The sequence below is a fragment of the Bactrocera dorsalis genome, chromosome 3 (genome assembly GCF_023373825.1).
Source record: "Bactrocera dorsalis isolate Fly_Bdor chromosome 3, ASM2337382v1, whole genome shotgun sequence".
Taxonomy (NCBI): domain Eukaryota; kingdom Metazoa; phylum Arthropoda; class Insecta; order Diptera; family Tephritidae; genus Bactrocera; species Bactrocera dorsalis.
This window is the reverse complement of record NC_064305.1, coordinates 89918833-89942979: the sequence shown is the minus strand read 5'-3', so window position 1 is coordinate 89942979 and position 24147 is coordinate 89918833. Positions and strand designations below refer to the sequence as shown.

At 39.4% G+C, this 24147-nt stretch overlaps 1 protein-coding gene across 1 annotated transcript in view; it reads left to right on the top strand.

The window, feature by feature from the left end:
* The window catches only part of LOC105225452 (retinal homeobox protein Rx), a 58369-nt gene extending 42189 nt beyond the window's left edge, over window positions 1–16180 (top strand). Inside the window, exons 5-6 of the mRNA XM_029549863.2 lie at window positions 14387–14552; window positions 14663–16180. Coding sequence (XP_029405723.2) covers window positions 14387–14552; window positions 14663–15528 — 1032 coding nt within the window. The 3' untranslated portion in view covers window positions 15529–16180. The remainder of the gene's footprint in view (window positions 1–14386; window positions 14553–14662) is intronic.
* Window positions 16181–24147: the final 7967 nt, after the last annotated feature.

The window sequence follows — 24147 nt, the reverse complement described above, 5'->3', positions numbered from 1 at the left end:
TTCAGGAAAGTGGAATCATGAATTAACTTAAGTTTCATTTGATTATGGTATATACAGTCTGTCAAGTAAGAGCTTGGTCGGGATAATTTATAACAAAATTGTTTTATGATACTTTCATATGTATATGGTATATTGTACACATTACAAACAATGGTGCAATTTGATCAATAATGTGTCCAGTCACCACCGGCGTCGATAATTGCCTGGCATCTCCGAGGCATGCTTTCTACTAATTTGACGCGTATTCTACTTCGCAAGGATCTCCAGCGACGAATTTCGTAGACTGCTTCAAAGTGTATGTGTGTCTTCCACGAAACTTCTGTTTAATATATGCCTACACATTTTCAATTGGGTTTGCAACGGGCGACTGCGACGGCCAATCCAATGTAACGATTCCAGATTGAGTTTTCCACTTAGTACAGAGCTTGCTGCGGAGGAGAGGATCGTTGTCCTCCTGCAGAATCCAATCTTAATTTTTTCTGATGAACCATTGTTTGGCAGATAGCAGTAAAGCCTTTTTGTAGACTTTTATCATATTCTCGGCATTTAGGTTGTCAGTATAGAGGTACAAAGTGCCGAATGCCTGCTTTGAGAAGCAGCCCCAAAGATGCACCTTTATTCCATGGCTCGCATTAGGACAGAACGTGCTCATATAGAAGATTCATCAGTAAAAATAACATTTTCAAAATCTCTATCAATATTTTCATGCGCCCAAGCAAGTCGCTTTGTCACAAGTTTTTCAGTCAACGGAAGGCTCTGCACTGTGTTGCGCCTTTTCAGATCATGAGTATGAAGAAGGGTTCGGATAGTTTCGTAAGATATATCTAAACCTTTTGCCATTAATTTTGCTTATCCTTGCCGCAGTGTTAAAGCAGAACTCCGCGAAAACAGATTCACTATTCTTTTTTCATCTTTTTTGGTCACTTTTCCTATCGAACCACGTTCTGGTAAATCATCGACATTTTTAGCCACTATATATCGCTGTATCTACTTCTGTACAAATGCCTTCGACTTTCTCATGTATTTAGCAGCCGCTGATTGCGACATTTTGGAACCTTTCGGGTGGATGCAAAGGAACACAGCTTCGTAGCGCGACGCGTACTTAGCACTCATGGCGTTTAACGTGACTCTCTTTCAAAAGATCAACGACAACTGAACCTTTGTTGACAATGTATCAAGGACAAAGCTTCCATCTATCGGCTCGCGAAGGAATTAGAGCGAAATCGTTCACTAACTGTCTGTAAAGTCGACCACGCTCTTACTTGACAGACTGTACATAAGTAGATATAAAGAGATTATAAGAAAGATCGGAGCTAGATTTTCATTAAGATTGAAGAGACTTATTATTTGAAAGAAATACTATTTGTCTGCTTCAAAAAATCATAGTATCAAAGCAAATTGAAATTTTTTGGGGAGTTGACACAAAGCATTCAGTGAAGGTCGTGAACTCATCGAAAACTTGACTTAGACCAGTCGTCTGTTAATGATGATAACCTCGAAAGTTAAAGAAAAAGTGCTTGAAAATCGCCGTAATGGCACCAAAGAAGTAGCAGAGGGTCTCAATATCTCTTATGGATCGACTGAATACATATTGATTAATTTATGGGTATGAAGCGTCTCAATGCTAAACTGGTCCCAAAATCCATGAATCTTTTGCGAAAACATGTTCAAGTAAAGGTCGCCAAAAAGATACTTGAAATCGTGGCTAAAGATTCTACGTTCGTCAAAAGCATCATTACTGGGAACATGCGGGTTTATGAATATGAGCTTCGACGTTGAAAAATGCGAAGGGGGAAATTTGTCAAAATTTTGTATTAAATGTAGGCATTCTTGTATTGGATCCAAAAAAACTTATTTTTATTTAAAATTTTTGTTTGTTTTGTTTCAGTCCGGTTCAAAATTGATCAAATAGTATTCGAATCAGTGCTAGCTTTTCAAATACTGCAACAAAGTCAATAATACCTCTGAAAATGATCGTATTTTAGAAAGATTATTGGTTAGTTTATTCTAAAGATGAGTTGACCTTACTTATTGCATATTGTGGGATTTCGAAAAAGGTGGAAATTTTGGCTGTATCATAAAATGAGTCTACTACAACGTAACATCTAATAGAAGTGGTACAAGTGCATTGGAGTCAGACCTAATTCAGGCGAACTAGCTGGTAAGCATTATTGCCCGCATTACAATACATTGAGGTTATGTGCCAAAAAGCAACACCTCAATCAAGTCCAAACGCTCGTTTTCAGAACTTTAGAAATTTCGTCTTTAATTTCGACATTACCTCTGTGCAACAAAATCATCACTCTCTGAAAATCAAAATTACGTTAAATATACATATGTATGTAATTTGGAATACAGTTTTTCACATTTTTACTGCAAGGTGCCGCGCACTGCAGCGTTCCACACAGTCCATTCCGTCCAATGCAAACAAGTCAACCCACACACCGCTACATATTCCGGCTCATGCATTGCGCTTATTATATTTAATAAGCATAAGCACATGAGCAAATATGAGTTTTTATTTACCCAGCTCTTGTTTGTCAGCTATTTGACATAAGTGGCCTTATTTATTATAAATTACGGTTTTGTGGTGTAAATAGTAGTTGGACCGAGGGTGTAGAACAATTAACACATTTTGCACCTTTTCACATTCACATTCACTTCATACACACACATTTTCGCTTTTTTACTGTCGGCGCTTGTTGAAATTTATGACTATACTACAGGCGAGGGGGTGTACGAATGAAAAAGGTAAAAAATAAAATAAAAGCATAGGTGTATGTCAAGCGACTTCTGTGGGTTAATGCTTTTGTATTGCTGAAATGTTGTCTGGGTAATTAATTCTGTTCAATAAACCGCATCTTTAGGGTGGTTCATATCGGACAAAAGCAAAATAATAAATATTCATAGATATTAATTTGGTTTGGTTTGGTGATGTAATGCACTTATGCCAACGATTTTTCCCGTCCTCGAAACACTTTGCATAAGCACTTTTTGGTATAGCCCTCAGCTCCTTCAGCGAATTTTATTTTATCTCTTCGATCGAAAAAAAACACTCGGAGCCAAATCTGGTGAACAAGATGGTTAGTCGATGGTATTGATAACGTTTTTCGCTTTAAATTCGGTCACAATAGTACTGTTTTTGAAAAAAATTCCGCTTTCTCGGGACGAGTCGAGCAAGAACTCCTTTCATTCCGAAAATATCCACCAGAATCATTCGAACGAACTCGCGAGAGATGTCGAACTCTCTTGGTATCTCTCTAGCACTCGTCTGAAGACTTTCAAGCACCTTTAATATTTCCTTCAGCTGAAGAGGTCGAAGGTCGTCTAGAACGAGGCATGTTTTCAAAGATCTCTCGACCATCTTTTAAGACTTCGTACAACTTGTAGTCTTGTGTTTTTGATAAAGCTGAGTCAGCGTAAACCTTTTTCAACATTAGTAAGAACGCACAACACACGAAATTTGGTCAGATAAAGAAAATTTGAGACAAATTCTTTTCAGGAAAGTCCTACCAACTTACCGAAATACATTTTCCTGAAATATCATTTACCCAGGGACCCAATTTCTGGGCGCTTTTGTCTCAATGTATATAGTCTTCATACAATATACTCTTGTGATATTAAGCAAAAAATATTTTGCGAAAGCTAACCACCCTAATACTATCATAAACTTATTTGTATAGCTTTAAGCATTTAGAAGCTTTATGTCAGTCTGTTCGGAATGCTTTTGAACATCTGTTCCGAAAAAGCGAAATTAATAATGAAACAATGAGCTGTCACTATTTGACGACTGGTGCAAAGTTTAATTGTGTTATATAACAATTAAATAGATATTGACGCTTTTGACCTTAGAATTTTCTGTTATAATTACTTGCATGAATATTAGAACAAGTAATAATGGACAAGTGAAAAGTTTTAACTGCAGTATTATACTGAATATTTAATTCGAAAATCAATTTTGTTAGTTCTCTCACTCATTTTCTCCCACACACCGTCATTGGGGACCCTTGCAAAGTTTGCACAACTCAATAGTAAATAAATCCACAACTAAACATTTCATTACTAGCCATTTTACTATCCATTAGTGTGCATAAACACACAGACATATGCATGTGTGTGTGGTTGTGAGTGTTATTTATGATTTATTTACATTCCATCTTATTTGTTGCTGGCTGCATCAGCTTCTTTGTATATGCGCGCTGTGTTGTTGTGTTTGCCAACTTAACTGCTTATTAAGCGAGTACAAATAGAACGCCCAATGTCATAAACAACACCAACACCCGCCAACAGCCAGCTACGAACTGCTATGCCAGCACAATGAGGCGGTACGTCTAACGGTTTCGCCACCTTCCGGTCTCCGTGGAGGACATTGTGCAGCGCCACCGCCGCAACCAGCGCCTGTGGCAGGCGTTCGCCTTTGAAGGAGCTAATTAAATACATGACGACACGTGCTGCACAGCGCAAATATTCAACGCATGCACTGCCTCCGCAACCCTTCGCCCAGCACACTCGCGGTGATTCTTATTATTTGCCTTCTGTTTGCCAAAGTAGCAGATTTCAGCTTGCAACAAACTGTCAACGATGTAAAGTTAAATGTCAAGCGGCAACAGTGAATTGTGACAAAAACAATAACCTGCAACATAACACGTCGTGGGTGGAATGAAGGGCCAAAGTGATTGGTGAATTAGTTAAGATCTCGACGAAACATAGCGGCTACTCCGGCATTAAGTTTGTGGCAAGCTCCTTGATTGACAGAGCTTCAATGTTTTGGGTGTCGCTTGAAGGTGGCAATTTGTTGAACTATTTCTTGTTGTTTTTGGTTTCAATACCATTGTTGTTTTTGACAAGATGCGCGTGTAGGGTGTTGCGTTACACCATAATTACACGAAGAAAGTGAGTGGTTTGTACCCAAAACGTAGATTAATACTGATATTTTCGTTTCAAAACTTTTTTTATGCTCGAATACTAGTTTTCTGTATTATTAAGCAAGACGAAGTGTGAACTCTTGAAGAAAAGAGGGTAGTATAAAGGATTTAATAACTCAATTTTTTTAATTGACTACGACCCTTTCCGATATAATATTTTTAGACTTTACATATCCCAACAGGAAAAATCTAACTGTATGATATCACACGATGCATCGATCGGCCCAAAATTTGAAATTATCTACTCACCGAAATGTTCTCTCAATAAATCCATTGATTGATGCGATGTATGGGAAGTGGCATCGTCTTATTGAAACCAAATGTTGCTGAGATCACGAGCTTCAATTTCAGGCATCAAATAGCCGGTTATCATATCTCTATAATGGTAACCCTTGATTACGTTTTCACTGGCATCATTTTTGAAGAATGAGCTGATTATTCCACCGGCCCACAAACTATACCAAACCGTTGTTTTTTCAGAATGAAGTGGCAGCTCTTGAATCTCTTCAAGTTGCTCTTCGAACCAAATGCGGCAATTTTGCGTATTTATATATCCATTGAGCCAAAAATGGTCCTCATCGCAGATTAAAATTTGGCTCGAAAACGTCGGACCCATAGAGCATAACTGTATTTTTTATACTTTCAATTTGAGACCTTGACAAAAAATGCGCCAAATCATTCCATACGTCAGTCCAAGTTGCTGCGAACGGCGCCGAAATTCTCCACGATTTTCGTCTACACTTTGTTAACGTTGTTCAAGCGTAAGAACTTCCAAAATTAAATTCCAAACAATATTGAATTGAAAAAAGTACCTCTACTTGGATCATTGTTTTTAGGATAGATTTCTTACGAAGATTACACATTGATTATAAAGATCCACTGAATTATGGGAATGCATTATTTGTAAAAACAACAACATTTGGTGTGAAAAGGACGTTCCAAATCTTCAATCGATATTAGTATATAAAGAGAGATGGGCATTGCCACATTGACTCAACTTGTTTATGTTTAGGTACATTTTATAGGGTTTCCGTTTTCTCTGGGTGTTAGAAACTTAATAGGAAACTTGAAACACCTTGTTCAGCGTATAAAAAACTTCAGAAAATATTGAGACCTCTAATGCATTAAATAGAAAACCGTCAAACCAAATCATAACTCTAATTAACTCCTTTAATGTCGACAAATTTCTTTCTGATTGTGGTTAACTAATGCCAGAACATATTTTGTATCCCTGCCTCGCTCGCAGCTCCATTTGTTCGTTTGAACTGTGTGTGGAAATTAATATCCTTGTCGGCATTTAAACTAATTAAAACATTTCATTAGCATTTTTTGTCTTCATTAAAGCGCTAAACAATGCTGACACAATGAAATGCGAGGCAAATCAAGAAAAAAATGAAAGCCAAACTGACAGGATGTGTTTTGTTGGCGAAAAAGATGAAGCCGACAACAGGCGGAACTAAAAATTAAGCCGTCGAAAAGCAAAGCAAAAGCAGAGAAGTTAAATCAATGCCGCAAAACAATGGATTCACAAACTTATTCCACATACATAACAACAAACACAGTGTATGTTGTTGTACTCGTACACTGAGTAGACGCTGCTCGCCAACAGAACATGTCATATTTCTCGGTGAATGAAGGAGTTTTGTTTATAATTATGACAGGAACTTTTCATCTGCGGCCTGCGCGCCCTCCGCTCACTACACTGCGCATTCTCTGTGCCGCAGTCGTTCATGCCTTGGCGTTTTGCTTACCTGGCCGTCGGCGCTGTCACACGAGTTTTGTTCCTGCATATGCGCGTCCTGTAATTATAACTGCGGGGCACTGCACTTTTGAGCAGCGCCATGTGCAATGGCCAACACACACACACATTTATTAATATGTATTTTTGTAATTTTAAAATATGAAAAGCGAGCGCAAACGATTTTAATTGAATTAAGCCTTTCGTCTGCCCCGTCAGCGCTGCCTCCCTCCATTCGGTTTGGTTTGCGCTCGCAGCGAAATTCACACAGTTAGGCGCCGCTATCAATGTCCTGGAACGCCACAGGATGTCGGCGCGCACAAAAATCGCATACATGCAGGCACCAGAGCAATTGTGTATGCGTGTGTGTGTGTGTTGGTAAATTCATTATTAACATAACCCAGTAATTAGTTCGGTTTTCTGTTTAAAATTTCGGTTATATTTGTTTGTGTGACTTTGCGCCGGTGTTGCAACAATTTTCTCCTTGATTAGATCGATGATAAGTCGCCCACCTGTGGTGCGTTGCGGAGCTTATCGATCGCACAGCCTGCACTTTTATTTTAAATTAATTTGTTGGAAATATTTTTTATTTTTTGGCTCATGTTGTTGTCCAACCGTTATTAGTGGAGTAAATGCATTACAAAAACAAAATCAACTTGATTGAATTGCACTTTGAAGCGTAAACTCTACGAGTACATTGATAACCCGTTATTACCTTTACCTCGGTAATTATCACAGTGGTGGCGCAGACGCGAACACGATTTCTTACCGGAAATAACAGTAAAATATCGCAAGCACTACTTTAATTACCGGTATTCCCCTGGAAGTTATTACACAAATTTTCGTAGACGGAGAATTTTTCACTGGAAATGTATACTTTCAATAATTTGTTATTATAAAGTTGTAGATCGCATTATACTCGTAGTAGGCGAGTTTTGGCTTAGAAATTTAATATATATCGAAAATATGAAAAGAAGAGCTTCTAAAATCCCAGACAGAACTCGAAAAAAGAGTTGTGTAACACGACAGTATATTTCATATTGCTCTCCATCCACTTTAACGGTAACTCCTCGCTATGTGCCAATAACGTATTTGGTTGACAACTCTCTCTCTCTCTCTCTCTCTTTGTCAAGCGATCTTTGTGGGTCTCTGATTGACAAAACTGTCTCTTTCTCTCTCTTCGTAAACGGTGTTTGCCCGAATTCAATGATTCTGGTGTTTCAATGATTAAATTTTTATATTTATAACACTCTGATACCTGCAGTCTTGGTATTATCATAGTTATATGGGAAAAAGCATCGAAAAGTTCTTGGAATTCCTAAGATATGGTATTAGAGTTCTTACATAGCTAAATTAAGTGTAAAAACCTGTTTGAAGGTATTCTCGGTACACTGCAGACGCTAGTATACAGTCAAGTAGAGAGTCCATGCCTACTACAACTTGCCACTTTTACACGTAATAACTTCTCGGAGTCTCATGAAGTTGTACGTCGACCAGATAAGACTTCAAACATTATAGTTCATACTTCTTAGGGCTTATTTTGTACTCGATGGTCTACACTTTTACTAATCAAATAAACAAAAATACAATGAACTTCACCGAAAAACGCTGAGTTCTCATTGGCTCCTCTAGGATTCCGTAGTCGCTCTGTCTCACTTTGCTAAAGTATTAATGGATGATTCAAGTTGGAAAGATTTACGCCTGAGCAACGTTTACAAATCGTTCAGCTTTATTACAAAAATTCACGTTCTGTAAAGAATTTGTTTCGCGGGCTCCACTCAACTTATGGTCAACATAATCGGCCTACTGGGCATACTATTCGCAACATCATCACCCATATTGAGACCCAGCATTAGATATTGGAATAATCGACAGCATAGACTACGTCCATAACGGAGTGAAGAAAATGTAGCAGCCGCAGCTGAGAGTGTACACGAAGACCGTGGAGAATCGACGTATGAGACGACTTGGCGCATTTTATGTCGAGACCTTAAATTGAAAGTGTACAAATACAGCTTTTACAAGAACTGAAGCTGCTCGACCTTCCCAATCGACATCGCTTCGCTCTAGAAAAATTCCAAGAAAATCCGACGTTTTCGAACCAAACTTTGTTCAGCGATGAGGTCCATTTCTGGCCCAATGGGTACAAAACTGCCGCATTTGCTTTAAAGAGCAACCAGAAGAGATTCAAGAGCTGCCATTTCACACAGAAAAAACAACGGCTTAGTGTGATTTATGGGCCGGTGGAACCGTCGATTCATATTTCTTCTAAAATGATGTCGGTGAGATCATAACCGCCAATGGCCACCGATCGCACCATGATAACCGATCATTTGATGCCTGAAATTGAAGCTCGTGATGGCGGCGACATTTAGGTTTCAACATGACGGCGCCCACACATCGCATCAAGCAATGGAGTTATTGAGAGAAAACTCTTCGATGAGCAGATAATTTCATGTTTTGGGCCAGTCGATTGACCACCAAGATTGTGAGATATCACGCCGTCAGATTATTTACTGTGGGGATATGTAAAGTCTAAAGTCTATGCGGACAATCCTACTTCAATACAGGAACGAAACATCACGCGCGTCATTGCCAGCTACCAGTCAAAATGCTCGAACAAGTCGCGGAAAATTGGACTCAAAATTTGAAAGAGATAATCTTCAAAAATGTATGCCAAAGAATGTTATTTGATAATGATAAACATTTGGCATTAAATTTGATTTTTCTGCGGTTTTTTTTTTAGGTAGGGAACCTCGAAATGGATCAGCCTTATAACCCACCTTAATCAGCTAGGTATTAGTTATCAGAATATGAATATGTTCAGAGAAATTTTCCATGACAAGCAATATTTTCTCTACATCTAGTATATATATAGTAGATCATGCATATATACTTATATAATATTCCATACTTTAAATGCTTAGGCCCAATTGGCATTTCAAAAAAACAAACTTTTTTCACCATTGCAACTTTAATATATCCTAACACAATGAAGAGGTGGCAACGTGGCAGCACAAATATCAGCAAATTAACTCGATTTCCAATGACAATTATTAACTTTTAAAACTTTGCTGTCCCAAACACTTGAACCTCAGATACACACACATGTACACAATATTATAATATACCGTCAGCACAGTGGGCGGCAAAACCACTTGGCTGTGAGTTACAGCAGCGACTACAAAGATGGCGAAAACGAACTTCAAACTGATTTACCTAATTTGCGCACCACTTGAGATTTGCCGCTACAACAATAACAGAAACAACAAACAAACAAGACTACTAAAAAAGAAGAAAGTTAAAATAGGATAGATAAACCGTCTCGAAATGTTTTCTTTATTGCTTGCCTTCGTCTTTCTCATCTTATTTTCAAACTGCATGTTCAGAACTAAATTGGCGGCGAGTGAGCCGGCCAACAAAGCCACGTTTTACCAGGAACCACGCCAAAAAGAAAGCAGTGTGTGTTAGCCATTGTTAATGGTGTGTGTGTGTGTTGGCAGCGCTGGCTTTACTGGCATTACTGCTGCTGCTGCTGTCGCCGTCGGTGTTGCCTTGCTGCGCACACATTTGCGTTTGTGAAGTCGAAACGCTTTTATTAAGCTGGAACGCTTGTGTGTTAAAAGTCAATTTTCCAATTTGCAAACTGTCAGAAACATTCGAAAAGCAATTTGTGTTCTTTCGCTCGCTCGCCCGTTCGCCTGCTCGGTTGCTTGCCACAGCCGCACACAGACCCTCCTCCACCGAGCCAAGCACGCAGTTCGCTTTGTATGAAACACCGTACGCTGCACACATACTGTGGGGAGCCCCCGAACCACCCTTGCTCACCTGGCTGCACTGTTAACTCACTTTTGAATTCGCTTGATGTTTGCCCTTCCGAAGTGGTTCTAGTCCCCTCAGCGGCGCGAGACCTCCAATATTCTTGCTGGCCAGCAATCTCGAAAGGTGTACAATTCAATTACAACAACAATAATACACATAATATAAAAGCATACAACATCATCACTGGCACAACAACAACAGCAACAGCAGCACCGAAAAAGAAACACCAACGCAACGCAATCGGCAAATTCAATGAGAGTGCGTAACTCGGTGTCCGCTTGCTCACTGGATGGTGGGCGGTTGGCGGTGGGCTGTGGGCTGCGCTTGGTGGTTGGGTGTGGGTGTGCCAGCTTTGCGATGCCCCTGGCAAAGAAGTTTTCCAATAAAATTGCAAACTTTGAAGCGTGTAGAGTGGAGGGAGGCCGGAGGTGGGTACGACGCTGTAGAGACAACACGATTTAACAGAAACACAACAACAACAAATAAGCATCCAAACAAAAACGACCCAAATTGCTGACTGGCGCCGAGCGAAGTTTATGAAAAAGATTAAAGTTGAAAAGTGGTTGACGTCGCCAGCCGAGATGCGTATAAATAAACTCACTCACTCCGAAGCGTTGGTTGCGAGTGGAGTGGGAGGCTACAGCGCAATAATTAGGTGGAGAGCGGGAGCTCATCAAATGAGAATTAACTGCTATGAGCAACCCCAAATTCCACTGGCTTCAACAAAATGAGAGCGCCAGCATAACGGTTGTTGGGCGCGTGAGAGCGAGAGCGACGGCTGCGTGAGCGTAGTCTGTCTACCATAACAGCACAGCATCCCTGCCTTACTGCACCACCGTTATGTGCGCACTTAAATGGTTGTTGGGCTGCAATTGTGGGTGGTTGATTGGCGTTCGGCAGCTCGGGGGTGTAGGTTATTAAAAGATGGGCGGTATTTCAGCCTCTCACTTATTGGCATTTTTCAGGCATGGCGTTGGTGTGTTTATGTTTATACGTGAGCTCTGCGCTTCGTTGTATTTGTTGTGTATATATGTATTTGTTGTGCATTCGCTTGTGTTTATTTTAATTATGGCGCGCCATGAATGGAAATTACAAAATTGATTTTGATGATTTAATTAAAATGAAGAAGCACAAACGCAAATTATAACAGGCAAGCGAAGCTGACGTGCTGCGGTGAGCTAAACACGCACACATGCATACATATTCTCTAGCTAACTGTGGCAAATTCCTAATGGAGGAACAGAAAGGATAATTTGTGAAATTTAATATAAAAGTGGGGAATTTGAAATTAAATAATAGATTTATTTTTCCTTTCTGATATTCGATTACTAAAAAATTTAACCGATAGTTGAACAGTTCGTTGAAGCATAACGTAATAATACCAGCCGTAGGAACTACTACAGCTTTCTATTACTTTGAGGCTGAGGTTTATATACATACTTACATATGTACATACATATATGTATATGTTTCTCCAAAGAATATCTTGAAATATTCGAAGGCTTAAACTCTTCTGTAGGCAAAATCTTAAATGGTATACATTGTGCCACATACATAGAGTCTCTTTTTCTCGATTACAATTTTATCCCTGAAGCCTGGGTATATTTATTTTATTACGAGGTGTGTAACAACTGAAAGGAAACGTCCGAGACCCTATAAAATATATATAGTATGTATATGAATAATCACCGTGACGAGCTGAGTCGATTTAGTTATGTATAAATATTAGGTAGTCGAAAAAGTCTTTTCGTATTTTATCAGTAAATGTTGTTGCAGTGGTATATATTCAGTGTTACCAATCACGTTGTGTCTTAGTGTCGGAAAGGTGAGACTTTAAGCTTCATTTAACTTCATTTTGAAATTAAATTTGAGGAATTGCCACGCATTTTGTGAAGTTTACGAAGACGATGCAGTATCAGTTCGTGTAGCACAACAATGGTTCGCTCGCTTCCGTTCCGGAAATAACGATGTGAAAGATGCACCTCGCTCTGTTCGACCCATTCTTAAAAAAGTCGCTGAAATTATGGAAAAGATTGACCAGGTCCATCACATAAGTAACCATGACATCACTAACGAACTTAAGATTCATCATCGAAGAGTTTTGAATCATATAAAAAAGGCTGGCTATTAAAAGAAGTTTGATGCAGCCTCCACCAAGATGTTAGGACCCGAACCCTTCATGGGGTGGGTCCCCATACCATGAGAGAGCTGCTCCGTAAGGAAGAAGCAGTGGGCAGGGAGCAGCATTGGCACCAGACTCACGGTATGAGACATGCCAAGCTGCTAATGGGGGGTTACAACCTGGAAAGGTTCAAAACGGTAATAAAACTCCCAAGGAACAAACTCAGGTTACTGGTCGCATGGTACACTGGCCACTGCAAACTGAATAGGCACATGCATAGCATGGGCTTATCCTCTGGTGCACGTTGCCGGTTCTGCGATAGGGAGCCTGAAACCCCGGAGCACCTGCTGATCGGCTGCACAGTAGTCTGGAGACGCAGGGCGAAGACCCTTGGATCGTTAGTTCCGGATAGGGATCACATTGCCTCACTAGCACCCGGCAGGCTATTGGATTTTATTCATGCGCTGGGGCTGATGCAAGCAATGGTGTGTCATTATTTATCTGCAGTATTCCAAAGACATATTAATTAGAAAGGGGCTTCCTTAGAAACTTCATATCTCTGAGAAGATATATGTATGTATAACTTTCTACATATGTTAAAAGACTGAAGCACCCGCTCACATTCAAATACTTTATTTTCATTCCAAGTAAACTTTAATATGCAATGATTACAGCTTTATAGTCAAATAATATTCTCTCATTAACGTGCGCTCATTATAAGTAAATAAAACCATCCGATCATACATCTCACAGCCTGCATTAAACCGCATTTTTTCTCTTTTTTCACAAACACCTACTTAACTTCTTCCACACCTGCCATCCGACGCAGGCTCCCTGCTTACACCAACAGCAACTGAAATTCAATTTCCATCATTATAATTCCTATTAATTCGCGTAAATTGTAAATAATTACTTTGTGCGCCAGTCTACGGCCGTCAATCGCTAGGTGTCCTGCTGCCGACTGCACAGACGGCGAGATGAGGCCTTTGTGGGTGTTGAGTGCGCTTGGTGGGGCAAACTGTCATTCACAGGGAATTAAAGTTAACCACTGTCTCTTTTCTACGCTCTCCCTGTCTATCCCACTTTCTCTGTGTTACTAATTCTCTTGCCATTGTAGCAGCAATTTCCACAAACCGCCAATCCGCTCTTTCATTATGACGAAGCGTACCAATTAGTAAAATATATGTGTATTTATGTGTATTGTATGTGTCTGTCACTTTCAGAGAGCAACATTTCCCCTCTCAGCTCATCTGCGTAGATTGTGGATTTCTTAAGTCGCTTTATAAATCTTACAAACTCATTGTTACGATAATTCTAATTAGTGCCGAAGCACTAATTGAATTTTATCTTCTGCTCTTTGCCTGTTACTCACGCCACCAAGAGCCCCGCTACGCCACCGTTATGTTCGTTTTGAGGTTACCACACTTTTTGTGCCTCTATTTTCGTTATTAATGTCTGCATTTTTTCCTCGCTAATGAGCAGTGCCGCCATTTTGTTTTCACTTGTGTTGTTGTTGTTGCAATTAAGCTCGTTGAAGTGTAATTAAGTGCGGGTGTTGCTTTGGTGTGTGTGTGAGTGGCAGGTCTGCTTTACTTAATGACCATTCGAAAGAGCTGAAAAGGCGGAAGAACCACAAAATGGTGTCGTCGTTTCATTTTTTCCTTTGTGGTTATTGATGGCGTATTGGTACCAATAACTTACACTGTAGAAAGATCTTATTATTAAAGTTATTTAAAGAGTTCCATAAAAATTATAACTTTTTAAAATTCTTTATTTCAGGTGTGGTTCCAGAATCGTCGCGCTAAATGGCGTCGTCAAGAGAAATCGGAGAGCTTGCGCTTGGGTCTCACGCACTTCACTCAACTTCCGCATCGTTTGGGCTGTGGCGCTGGCGGTCTTCCAGTCGATCCGTGGTTATCGCCGCCACTTCTCTCGGCACTGCCAGGTAACTATTGAGTCATTTGTCTCATTAACTGTAATCCAATTAGCATTTCACTATTTTTTTATTCACATTCAAGTTTTTCTCTATTCACATCCAACTTCGTCCTTCGGCAGGTTTCCTTTCACACCCGCAGACCGTCTATCCCAGCTATTTGACGCCCCCACTTAGTCTGGCTCCATCCAATCTCACCATGAGCAGTCTGGCTGCCATGGGTCATGGACCGCATGGCCCCGTTATGCATCCCGCTCACCCTCCACCACCCACCGGGCATCCAGGCGCACCACCACCACCGCCACCACCATCGGCACTAGGCGGCGCCACGCATCCCGGTCATCATGTACAATTGTCACATTTATCACCACATCTGTCCCGCATGTCACCACAGAGTTTGGCCACAATGCCACCACAGCTGAGTTCATCAACTGCCACGTCAGTTACGTCATCATCCTCCGCGTCGATGTCATCGGTGGCGGCGACAGCAGCGGCCATCGCGAATGCAAATGCACCCGCCTCCATTCCCCCGAATGCAGTTGGCATGCGGACAGCACTTTCGCCATTGGCAAGTAGCATGTCCGGTGGACTGCCACCACAACTGTCATCAATGCCGGCCGCATCGTCAGCCACCGCGCTCAACTCACCATCGCAACGCGCGACTCAACCGTCAGCTTTGGAGCAGTCACCGCAAAATCTCACCACAAGTACCGACGCGAACGAAGCAATGCATGGCGGCGGCAATGGCAGCGGTGGCCACGGTAAAACCCATGCAGCCGGCATGGAACTACTCGACGTGGGGCGCGACAGCCCACCGCCAAGCCATGCACTCAACAGCAACACAACAACCAATCCCATCAGTCGGCAGTCGCCGATTTCGACAAATCAACCGCAGACGGCGGATATACGCTCCAATTCCATAGCGACGCTGCGCATCAAGGCAAAAGAACACTTGGAAAGCATCAACAAAGGCCTGGCCATGGTCTAAACATTCCACACTCCTCTACCGCTAACACACACACACACACATTTATCTGCGGTGGAGTCATCGAGGACCACGCACCAACTCGCTTTCTATTTTGAATTGTATTTATAATTGATTTGATGGATTGCAGCGATTAGTGATTTTAATTAGTAAATAATTGTCGTATTTTAATAGGGATCGAATGTAAGCAAAACCAACACAAACACAAACACAAATAAACACATACACGTACACTGGCAAATGGAAAATGTGTATGAGTAGCCTCTAGATAAATTGTATGATAGAATTCTATCTATTAGCATGCCTCTGTGCTATTGTATCATCATCACATAGATACATACATACATATATATTATATTAGGATTAAATACATACAAATTTAATGCTCGAATCAAAATACTCAATTAATATATCGCTATCCGTTTAATTTTAGCTCCTACAGCAAAATAAAAATTAGTTTTAGAAGAGCGGCGGAGAGCAACTCGCAACTTTTGTAAATACTAAAAGATCTTAGAGCGTTAAGTATGGATTTTAGCAGTGTCTACAGAATGTAGGCACCAATGTATGTACGTAGTTACCACGAAAGCACATTCCACTTACTGAACTATGTATAGCTAAACTTAGTGCATAAATAAATTCTTGAATAACATCAAAACTCTCTCAAAACCGTTTTTCTTTTGAAATCAGAAATGTTATTGCAATCTCAGTTGGTTGTAGGCGATGTTTTTTCTGTATTCTGGAAGTATAGGGTTTCTCCGGAAATTAATAGGACTATTTTTCGTGCCGCATGCGCGTCCCAACTGGATTCGGTAGATGGCGTTCCTAGCTAACGAACGTGCGGCTGGTTAGTTGTCTCCGAGAACCTGGAGAGAACCTGGTCGCTGTCGCCCTCGCCAAAAAAAGGGAAGAATGAGCAAATCCTAAGTGAAAACGATGCTCAAAGGTATCGTCCACCATGATTTTGGTCCTCCTGGACGAATCGTTAACGTCAAGTTTTACGTGGATGTTCTCAAGATACTCAAACGAAGGGTCAATCGGGTCCAACAAGATATCGCAGCCGCTTGGAAGTTGCACCACGACAACACCCCGGCTCACACCGCCTTTCTTGTGAACAGCTACCTAACCATGGCCGGCATCCCAACGCTTCCGCAGTCGCCCTATAGCCCGGATGTGCCTCCCCGGACTTTTTTGTTTCCTTGCCTGAAAAACCGATGAAAGGCAAGCATTTTGAGACAACAGAGGGGATCCAAGCAGCATACACCTCGGCTCTCAAAGCTATTCCTGGGTATGCCTTCCGTGAAGCCTTCAATGCTTGTAAATCGCACTGGCAGTGCTACACCGACGCAGAAGGAGCCTATTTTGAAAAATTTTAAAGAATTGTAAGGATTCGTTCAAATCGACTCAGTCCTATTGCTTTTCGAACAAACCCTGTAGATCTAGAATGATCAGCGTTACTTGCTGAATCAGTTTACCCTTCTCCTTCTGTCTGTGTATGGTATATGCGATCTGGTCTCTTAATTTTGTGATACTAGTCAGACGCTTCGCACTCATTCTTGTCTCATCAAGCAGCTATTCTGTTGACAAAACCGCCAATATCGGACCACTCCAGCATACAGATGTCATGCAAACTGATCGATTCGAATCAAGTCGTTGAAATGGGCAACTTTTTTATTTGAAAGATATATTTTCGAAATTTGGCCTAGATTATGATCCGTGGCAGGAATATATGTAATTTATTACCATATTGTACGTAACGGACTACTATAGCATATACATATCTGCCTTAAAAACTAACTGATGAGGATTAATATAATTTTTTTCATATACATATTACTAAAAAAAAGGTGGATTATCGATTTCGCCACTGACCGCAAAAGGGATTTTTTTGAAAAATGTTAATTTTAATGTGGTAAGGATGTTGTTGTTATCACCATTTTACTCCATACGCATCAAAAGAAGAAGCAATTCGTCGAGAAAAATGGAAATTTTATTAAGAATTTTTGTAGTATTTTATATTTGATTCTTTCAGATAGAAAAATAACCATTTATTTTTAAAACTTTTTATTAATAACACAAAATTTGAGAAAAATTTCCGAATGGACCATGCAACCTTTTAGCTCCACAATGTGTATAAAAAAAGCAACCTCCACTTCACTTTCAAAAAAGTCAACCCGAGTAAATACTATATACATCTAGGTCAATTCATGCCCCTCTCTTGCACTTCGCTCTCACATGCATGCATTTTTCATACGGGAGAGTTAAAACCAAAACCAATCAACTCAATTAAAATCGCAATAAACAAAATAAAAAAAATTTGCAATAGAAAATCTAGCGAACGAAATTGTGTTAGTCAATAAAAACGGAAGTAAAGCGAAATTGAAAATGGAAGTGGAAATGCATGCAGGAGACAGTGTGGTTATCTGACCATCCGCCAACAACAAAACGAACGAGCGAGCGAGCACATCAACTCACACTTATTTAGAGTGCATGTAGTTCAGTTATAAGTACCGTAAGTATACATATCCGCACTGCAAATATGCAAGCACATAAACATACATATCTAACTAAAATAGAGTAAATCAATTTTATCTCGTTCGTTTGATTATTTCATCCGCCTCGCCGGCACGTCATTAAATTCGGTTATGAGCGGCGAATTAACAAATTGGAAATGAGTGAGTGGAGGTTAATTAAGCGATTACCAGAGCAAATTCGAATATGGCTGTGAAAGATGTTGTGGGTGAGGATTTTGTTTGAAAAATGTTTAGGAAAGTCTTTGGTTGTTGCAAAATTCAAATTTCCTATGAATATCGGTTTGTAATTTTGGCTGTTAGGCGTTTGTTGTAGTCATAAGAGAAAGGCGTACGTTTAAGTCATAATGTTTTGTATTCTTTGTTGGAAGTATTATAATGTCCTACGCATTTTCCAAATAAGAGAGCTGCCGAAAATGTCATCCAACCTTTTATCTGGTAGATCATATCTGTTGATGAAGAAAAGATAGATAAACTATAACTAGTCTATTGGGTAGTCCAAAATTAATTTTTTTGGTTGAATGGAGCTTAAAATCTCACTTTTCCAACACTACATGGTATGAGAAAATGTGATTGGTAGCACTGGAGATATACGACTGCAACGACATCCATTGACAGAATACGAAAATACTTTTTCGACTACCTAATATAAGAATCGGTAGCTAATATTCTCATAGAACTTTCCCTCTAGTTATATGGAGAGGTTCATATAGCAACTCTTAACCCAATACTGTTATCAACTATACCTTGTATACATATATTATAGTATGTTATTCAACCACAAATACTTATGGAACGTGTTCTAGTGTCACAAAATGGGCCAGTGCTTCCAATTAAAATAACTAAATTTCAAATAAACACACTGCAGCGAATAACCCAATTAATGTTTTATCACAGAAATAAATCTCCTAATGCATAGTTGCCACTACAAAAACAACAACAGCAGCTATGGTAAATTAAATGACTTGCAAGTGAAGGTGAAACAAAAAACTGTTGACACGCTAAAATTAAATGCAATTATAACCGCAAATGAATGATAAACAAAAACGTAATACAGGATAATTAGATTGAGCGAACATGACGATAAAGGACACCGCAATTATGAAGCTATTAAATGCTAATCAATTTATTGTGCATGAACGGCGACACGAGCGACTGGCTGGTGCGGCGGAAAGCGAAAGTAAAGGAGTAGAAAAAAGCACGAAAGCAATAAATTGTAATTAAAATAGTTCTGAAAATAAAAAAGCAGCCAAAAAAAAGTGCAAAAGTACAAAAGTGCATTTAAAAATAGAAGAATCTCATTAATCGAGAACAAGCTAATGTTACCAACAACGTTGAGACTTTATGGTATCCCAGGTTAACCGCTATTGACTCAGTGGTCAAAAGGTTCCAGCAAGACAACTCAAGAAATCATATAGATCCCGGAGCCACTACTTCAATGAAAATACAGGCGACCTAGCCATATTAAAATAGAGGCCCATCAATGGGCGAATTTACGGCTTACGTGACCGAAATTTTATTAAAAACCAATAAACGCACTATATTTACAATTTCATTCTCGTTTTTATTTGTAATACAATTTTTGAAGCGAAATGATTATTGATCTCAAGTTTTCATATCAAAATACCAGGTGCACCTGATCTCTCCAACGAAGTGAAGGTCACTTCTTTTCCATGTCAAGACGTGAATAATAAGGGAGTTGTACAGTTTTTTCGTCGGGAGAGAACTTTACTTTTCAGTTGTCTACTCAGTCCAAAGTAGAACCTGTTGGCAAAAGTGATTCTGCGCTGGATTTCAAGACTGATGTTGTTGTTGGCGTTGACGCTGGTTCTAAGTTAGATGAAATTATCTACGATTTTAAAGTTATGACTGTCAATAGTGATATATTCCATCAACATCGATTGGGGAATCGGGTTCGCTACCTCCAGATGTGACACTTTCACTGGCGTTCAACAGGCTCAAGAAGTATTCCCTCCATATCTTCAGTATGCTCTAAACATCAGCTACTAGATTAACACTGTTGGACCTACCTACGTAGAATTTTCGAGCATTAACCCTGTCGGCCAGCTTCTCAAGCTCTTTGTACTAACGCATTTTGGCCTCTCTCTCGCTACAAAAAGATAATGGTGTGAGTCGATGTTAAGTCCTCGGAGCGTACACACTCCAAGGACAATGGATACATGGCGTCCATCTATTACAATATGATCGATCTACTTGTAGCTTCGAACTTTTCGATCCAGAGGCAGCCAAGTACTTACTTTTCATTGTCTATAATTACCGACCTGTGCTTGCTTCCACTGCCGTTATCACACCCACGGAATCGATGGCAAATGTTTTAATAATAAGACTATTAGTTGCCTTATGAAATATTACTCTTAAGGGAGGGAAATTATTTAAAAGCATTGATATGTATGCCTTTCACAGGCACAAGAAGAGCCATAAGCCAACCAACTGAGAAAACTATCAACCACATGCATTCCGCTCTGCTAATCTTGATTCTCAAATGTAGTATATATATGATACAGTGACGTTTTTTACGAGTTGTTGGCTTGCTCCGGTAATTCCAAATCTCTACATATTTTTGTGTTATAAAAAATCTTAGGAAAATCAAAAGGATCTGAACAAACAAAGGTACCTTCCCGATAATTACCAAGCATTACGCGTCTCACTTTTCACCTCTGCTGCTCCAGATACATACACATATAATACACATACATACATACACATATTCATTTATGTCCATGTCCTTTGACACCCCTCCACCAGCAGCCTCTTGCATTTGTACTCCATTTATTGCTGTTTCGTTACAATTTCGTTAAATATCAATACTCTGCTTGACTTTGCATTCTGTTTGCCCTACCTCAGCCATCCCTTGATATTTATATAGTACTCGTGTTCATATGTACATACCATATACATATATATATGTATATGGATATCCATTGTGTGCGCACATTTCTTTACACTGCATTTGGTGTTCACATCGTCATGCTGCTGAGTGCTGGCCGATGCTTATCTACCCTATCAACGGAAAATGCCTACAAATTGCTATTGTTGTGGCTGTGGCGTGTCTGCCGCGCGAATTGTATTGAAACCCTCAATTGTTTATAATACCTCGATGAATGTGTTTTCCAAATTGCTTTTAAATTTGAAAAGGAAACCTGGTATGGGTTTGAACAGGGAAAAATCTCGCAAAGCTGCAACACTTTAAACGCATGATTTTGGTTACAAGATATTCCGGTTCATGTGTTTGCTAGTTTGTCGGCGTCATCTAGCGGACAATAGTTGAAGCACTGATCCCTTACAGTGGGAACAAAGCACAGAATTTGTCAAATAAAAATAATAAATCTGTGATTCTTGACTGTGATAACGATTTCAGGGAGCTTGACGAAAAGTCCAAAGCAAATTTCGAGTGAAAGCTTACTCTAAATACGAAATACCAAATATTATACAAATAGGTTTATTTACATATATACAAAATGTTAACTATTTTTCACTTCACTCAACTTTAGTGTTGAGCTGTTTAGTCGTAGAGCCAGAAACCCATTTTCAGATTGATACTCAAGGGTTCTTTACCGATATTAAGTCTAAATAAGGAAAAAAAGATACATATTTTGAATAAAAAAAATTTACAGTATGTTTGGGGCATCAATGAGAACGCTCAAATCGCTAAAAATAGATTCTAAAAAATATAAATAAAAACCAAAATCTAAATTTTTTTTAAACTTTCACATAAATTTTAAAATTATGTAAAAATCAGTAGAGACAAAAGTTGTATATCTTTTTAATACATAGAATTTTGCCATAAACAGTTTTCCATAAGAATCATGATTTTGTCGGAAACGTCAACATTCAACCTTCAAATTATTTTCCAGGTTGTATTTTTGTTATTTTAACTTCCATTTTTCAAACATTTTCAATGGCTTCAGCACTGTTTTATATTGCCTCTCAAAATCTGAAGTTTTGCTCGAGTATATCCAACGGGTTTTTCAATAGGGACGCTACAAAAGTAGACTAATAGGCACAGCAAAGGACGCCATATTTTTTCCCGCCCTTTTGACATTTCTCTACAGTAAGGTTTGCCATTTTATCATGGTAAGATAATACCGAAATTCTATTTTTATCGTCATAATCATCCTCTCTGGTCAACAATTGAGCGTCTAGTGGAAAAATTTGAATCCATGGGCACAGTTCAAAATGTTCCCGTGGCAGTGAGACTAATATTGCTGCCGCTGGTGCATCGATTGAGGAAGACCCAAATCAGTATCTCACACGTTGGGCATCTCTGTGAGGCCATTGTGGCGTATTTTGCAAAAAGGATCTTGGCCTAATCACTACAATATTAAATTGACGCAAGAATTGAAGCCGCTCGACCACTCGAATCGTCATATGTTCGTGAATTTGGCTGAACAACTAGAAAATGATCCGGATTGTCATCGAAAAATCATCTGAATCTGAAATTAGGCTCATTTCTGGCTAAATGGCTTCGCCAATAAGCAAAATATTCATTATTAGTCAGGCAGCAACCCACGCGTACTCCATGAGCCGCACTTCTTCGGTGAGGAACAGGACTGGTACTGTGAATGGCAAAGGTTACGGCTCAATGATAACCGAATATTTTTAGCCCGAATTGAACAATATGGGGTTCACCAAACTTGGTTTTCAATAAATCGATTGTGACATTCGCTGCGTCCCTTGTGGGCGCCCAACAGGACGTGTTATCTCACGTAATAGCCCAGACAATTGGCCGCCTCGGTGATGCGATTTGACGCTGAGTTTTATATACTCTGAGAAACTATAAACGGTCTAATAAATTTGAAGTGATTTGGTGTTTCATGAAATAAATTCCTCCGAAGATTTAGCATGTATAACCAATTGAAGACATTAATAATATTTTTAAGTTAAATTTTGTAAAGATGAGTTTTTAAGAGAAAGCTAACCATGCATCATGTAATAAAAAGCGATCCGAACTTTGACCAAATAAGGTGTTGGCAATCAAATTTGGTTAGTGGATACGTTTGTAGAAAGCTTAAGGCAGACGAGGTAGAAACAGAGTGTTTCACAATTAATTTTTATGAAGAAGCTATACTGGGTTATAGACAACTTGTATCGATGAGTGGTTCGTCCACCTCGGACATTACAACATTACAGACATCACCCTTGAAAATCGTCTTACAGACAATGAAAAGATATCAGTGGTCTCAATATATCATATACATACATAGAGCAATTTAACTCACGATGGTGAATATCTTAGATATTTAATATTTATAGTTTATACTTTATATGTACATCCTTATATAATGTATCTAGCCGAGTTAAAAGTCACAACAGAGAGCTGACCTCTCACTCTCAATTACGATGTGCAAACTTATGAATATGAAATAATCATTCCTAATCGGGTCGCTCGGACGGTTGGACTAAAATCAAGACACAGCCATTACTGCCTCGACTAGCGCTATTCGGATGGTCATGCAGTCATTCCGAAGAGTTCATCGGTTAATTATCAAAACCATGTATTTGGCCATTTTGAGGCGGCAACCTATAACAACTCATCTTAAGCGGCCAAATTTCAGTTTGATTTGCTTTCAAAAATTTTATTAATTGTATTTATTCACGCATATGTACACATACATACATATACATATACATATGTATATATAAACATATAGTGGAATACTTAGAATGCGCATGAATCAAAGTGTTGATATGTCTTTATGAATATCACTGTATGTGTGTGTACACATGTGTCGCCACATCACTTGTTCGTCATCACCTGCCGCCGCACGTTGCCAGCAAATTAATTTACTTGTGCATTTACAGAATTTTTGAATTCCTCAAATCTGAATGAATCTCTTCTCGTGCGCGTGAAGACTCAAAGGAATTCTCCCCAATGAATAAAACTTTTACAAATTCATTTGCATGTAAATACACACACACACACACTCACATGTATGTGACTGACTGACTGTTGACTAAAAATACATCGTAAATTTAAAGTGCACAGCGTCACTATTGAAAATGAAAACAATCCGCCATTCCGCCGCCCGCCACATGACGGATGCCTTTGCCACAGACACAAATAAAAAGCAAG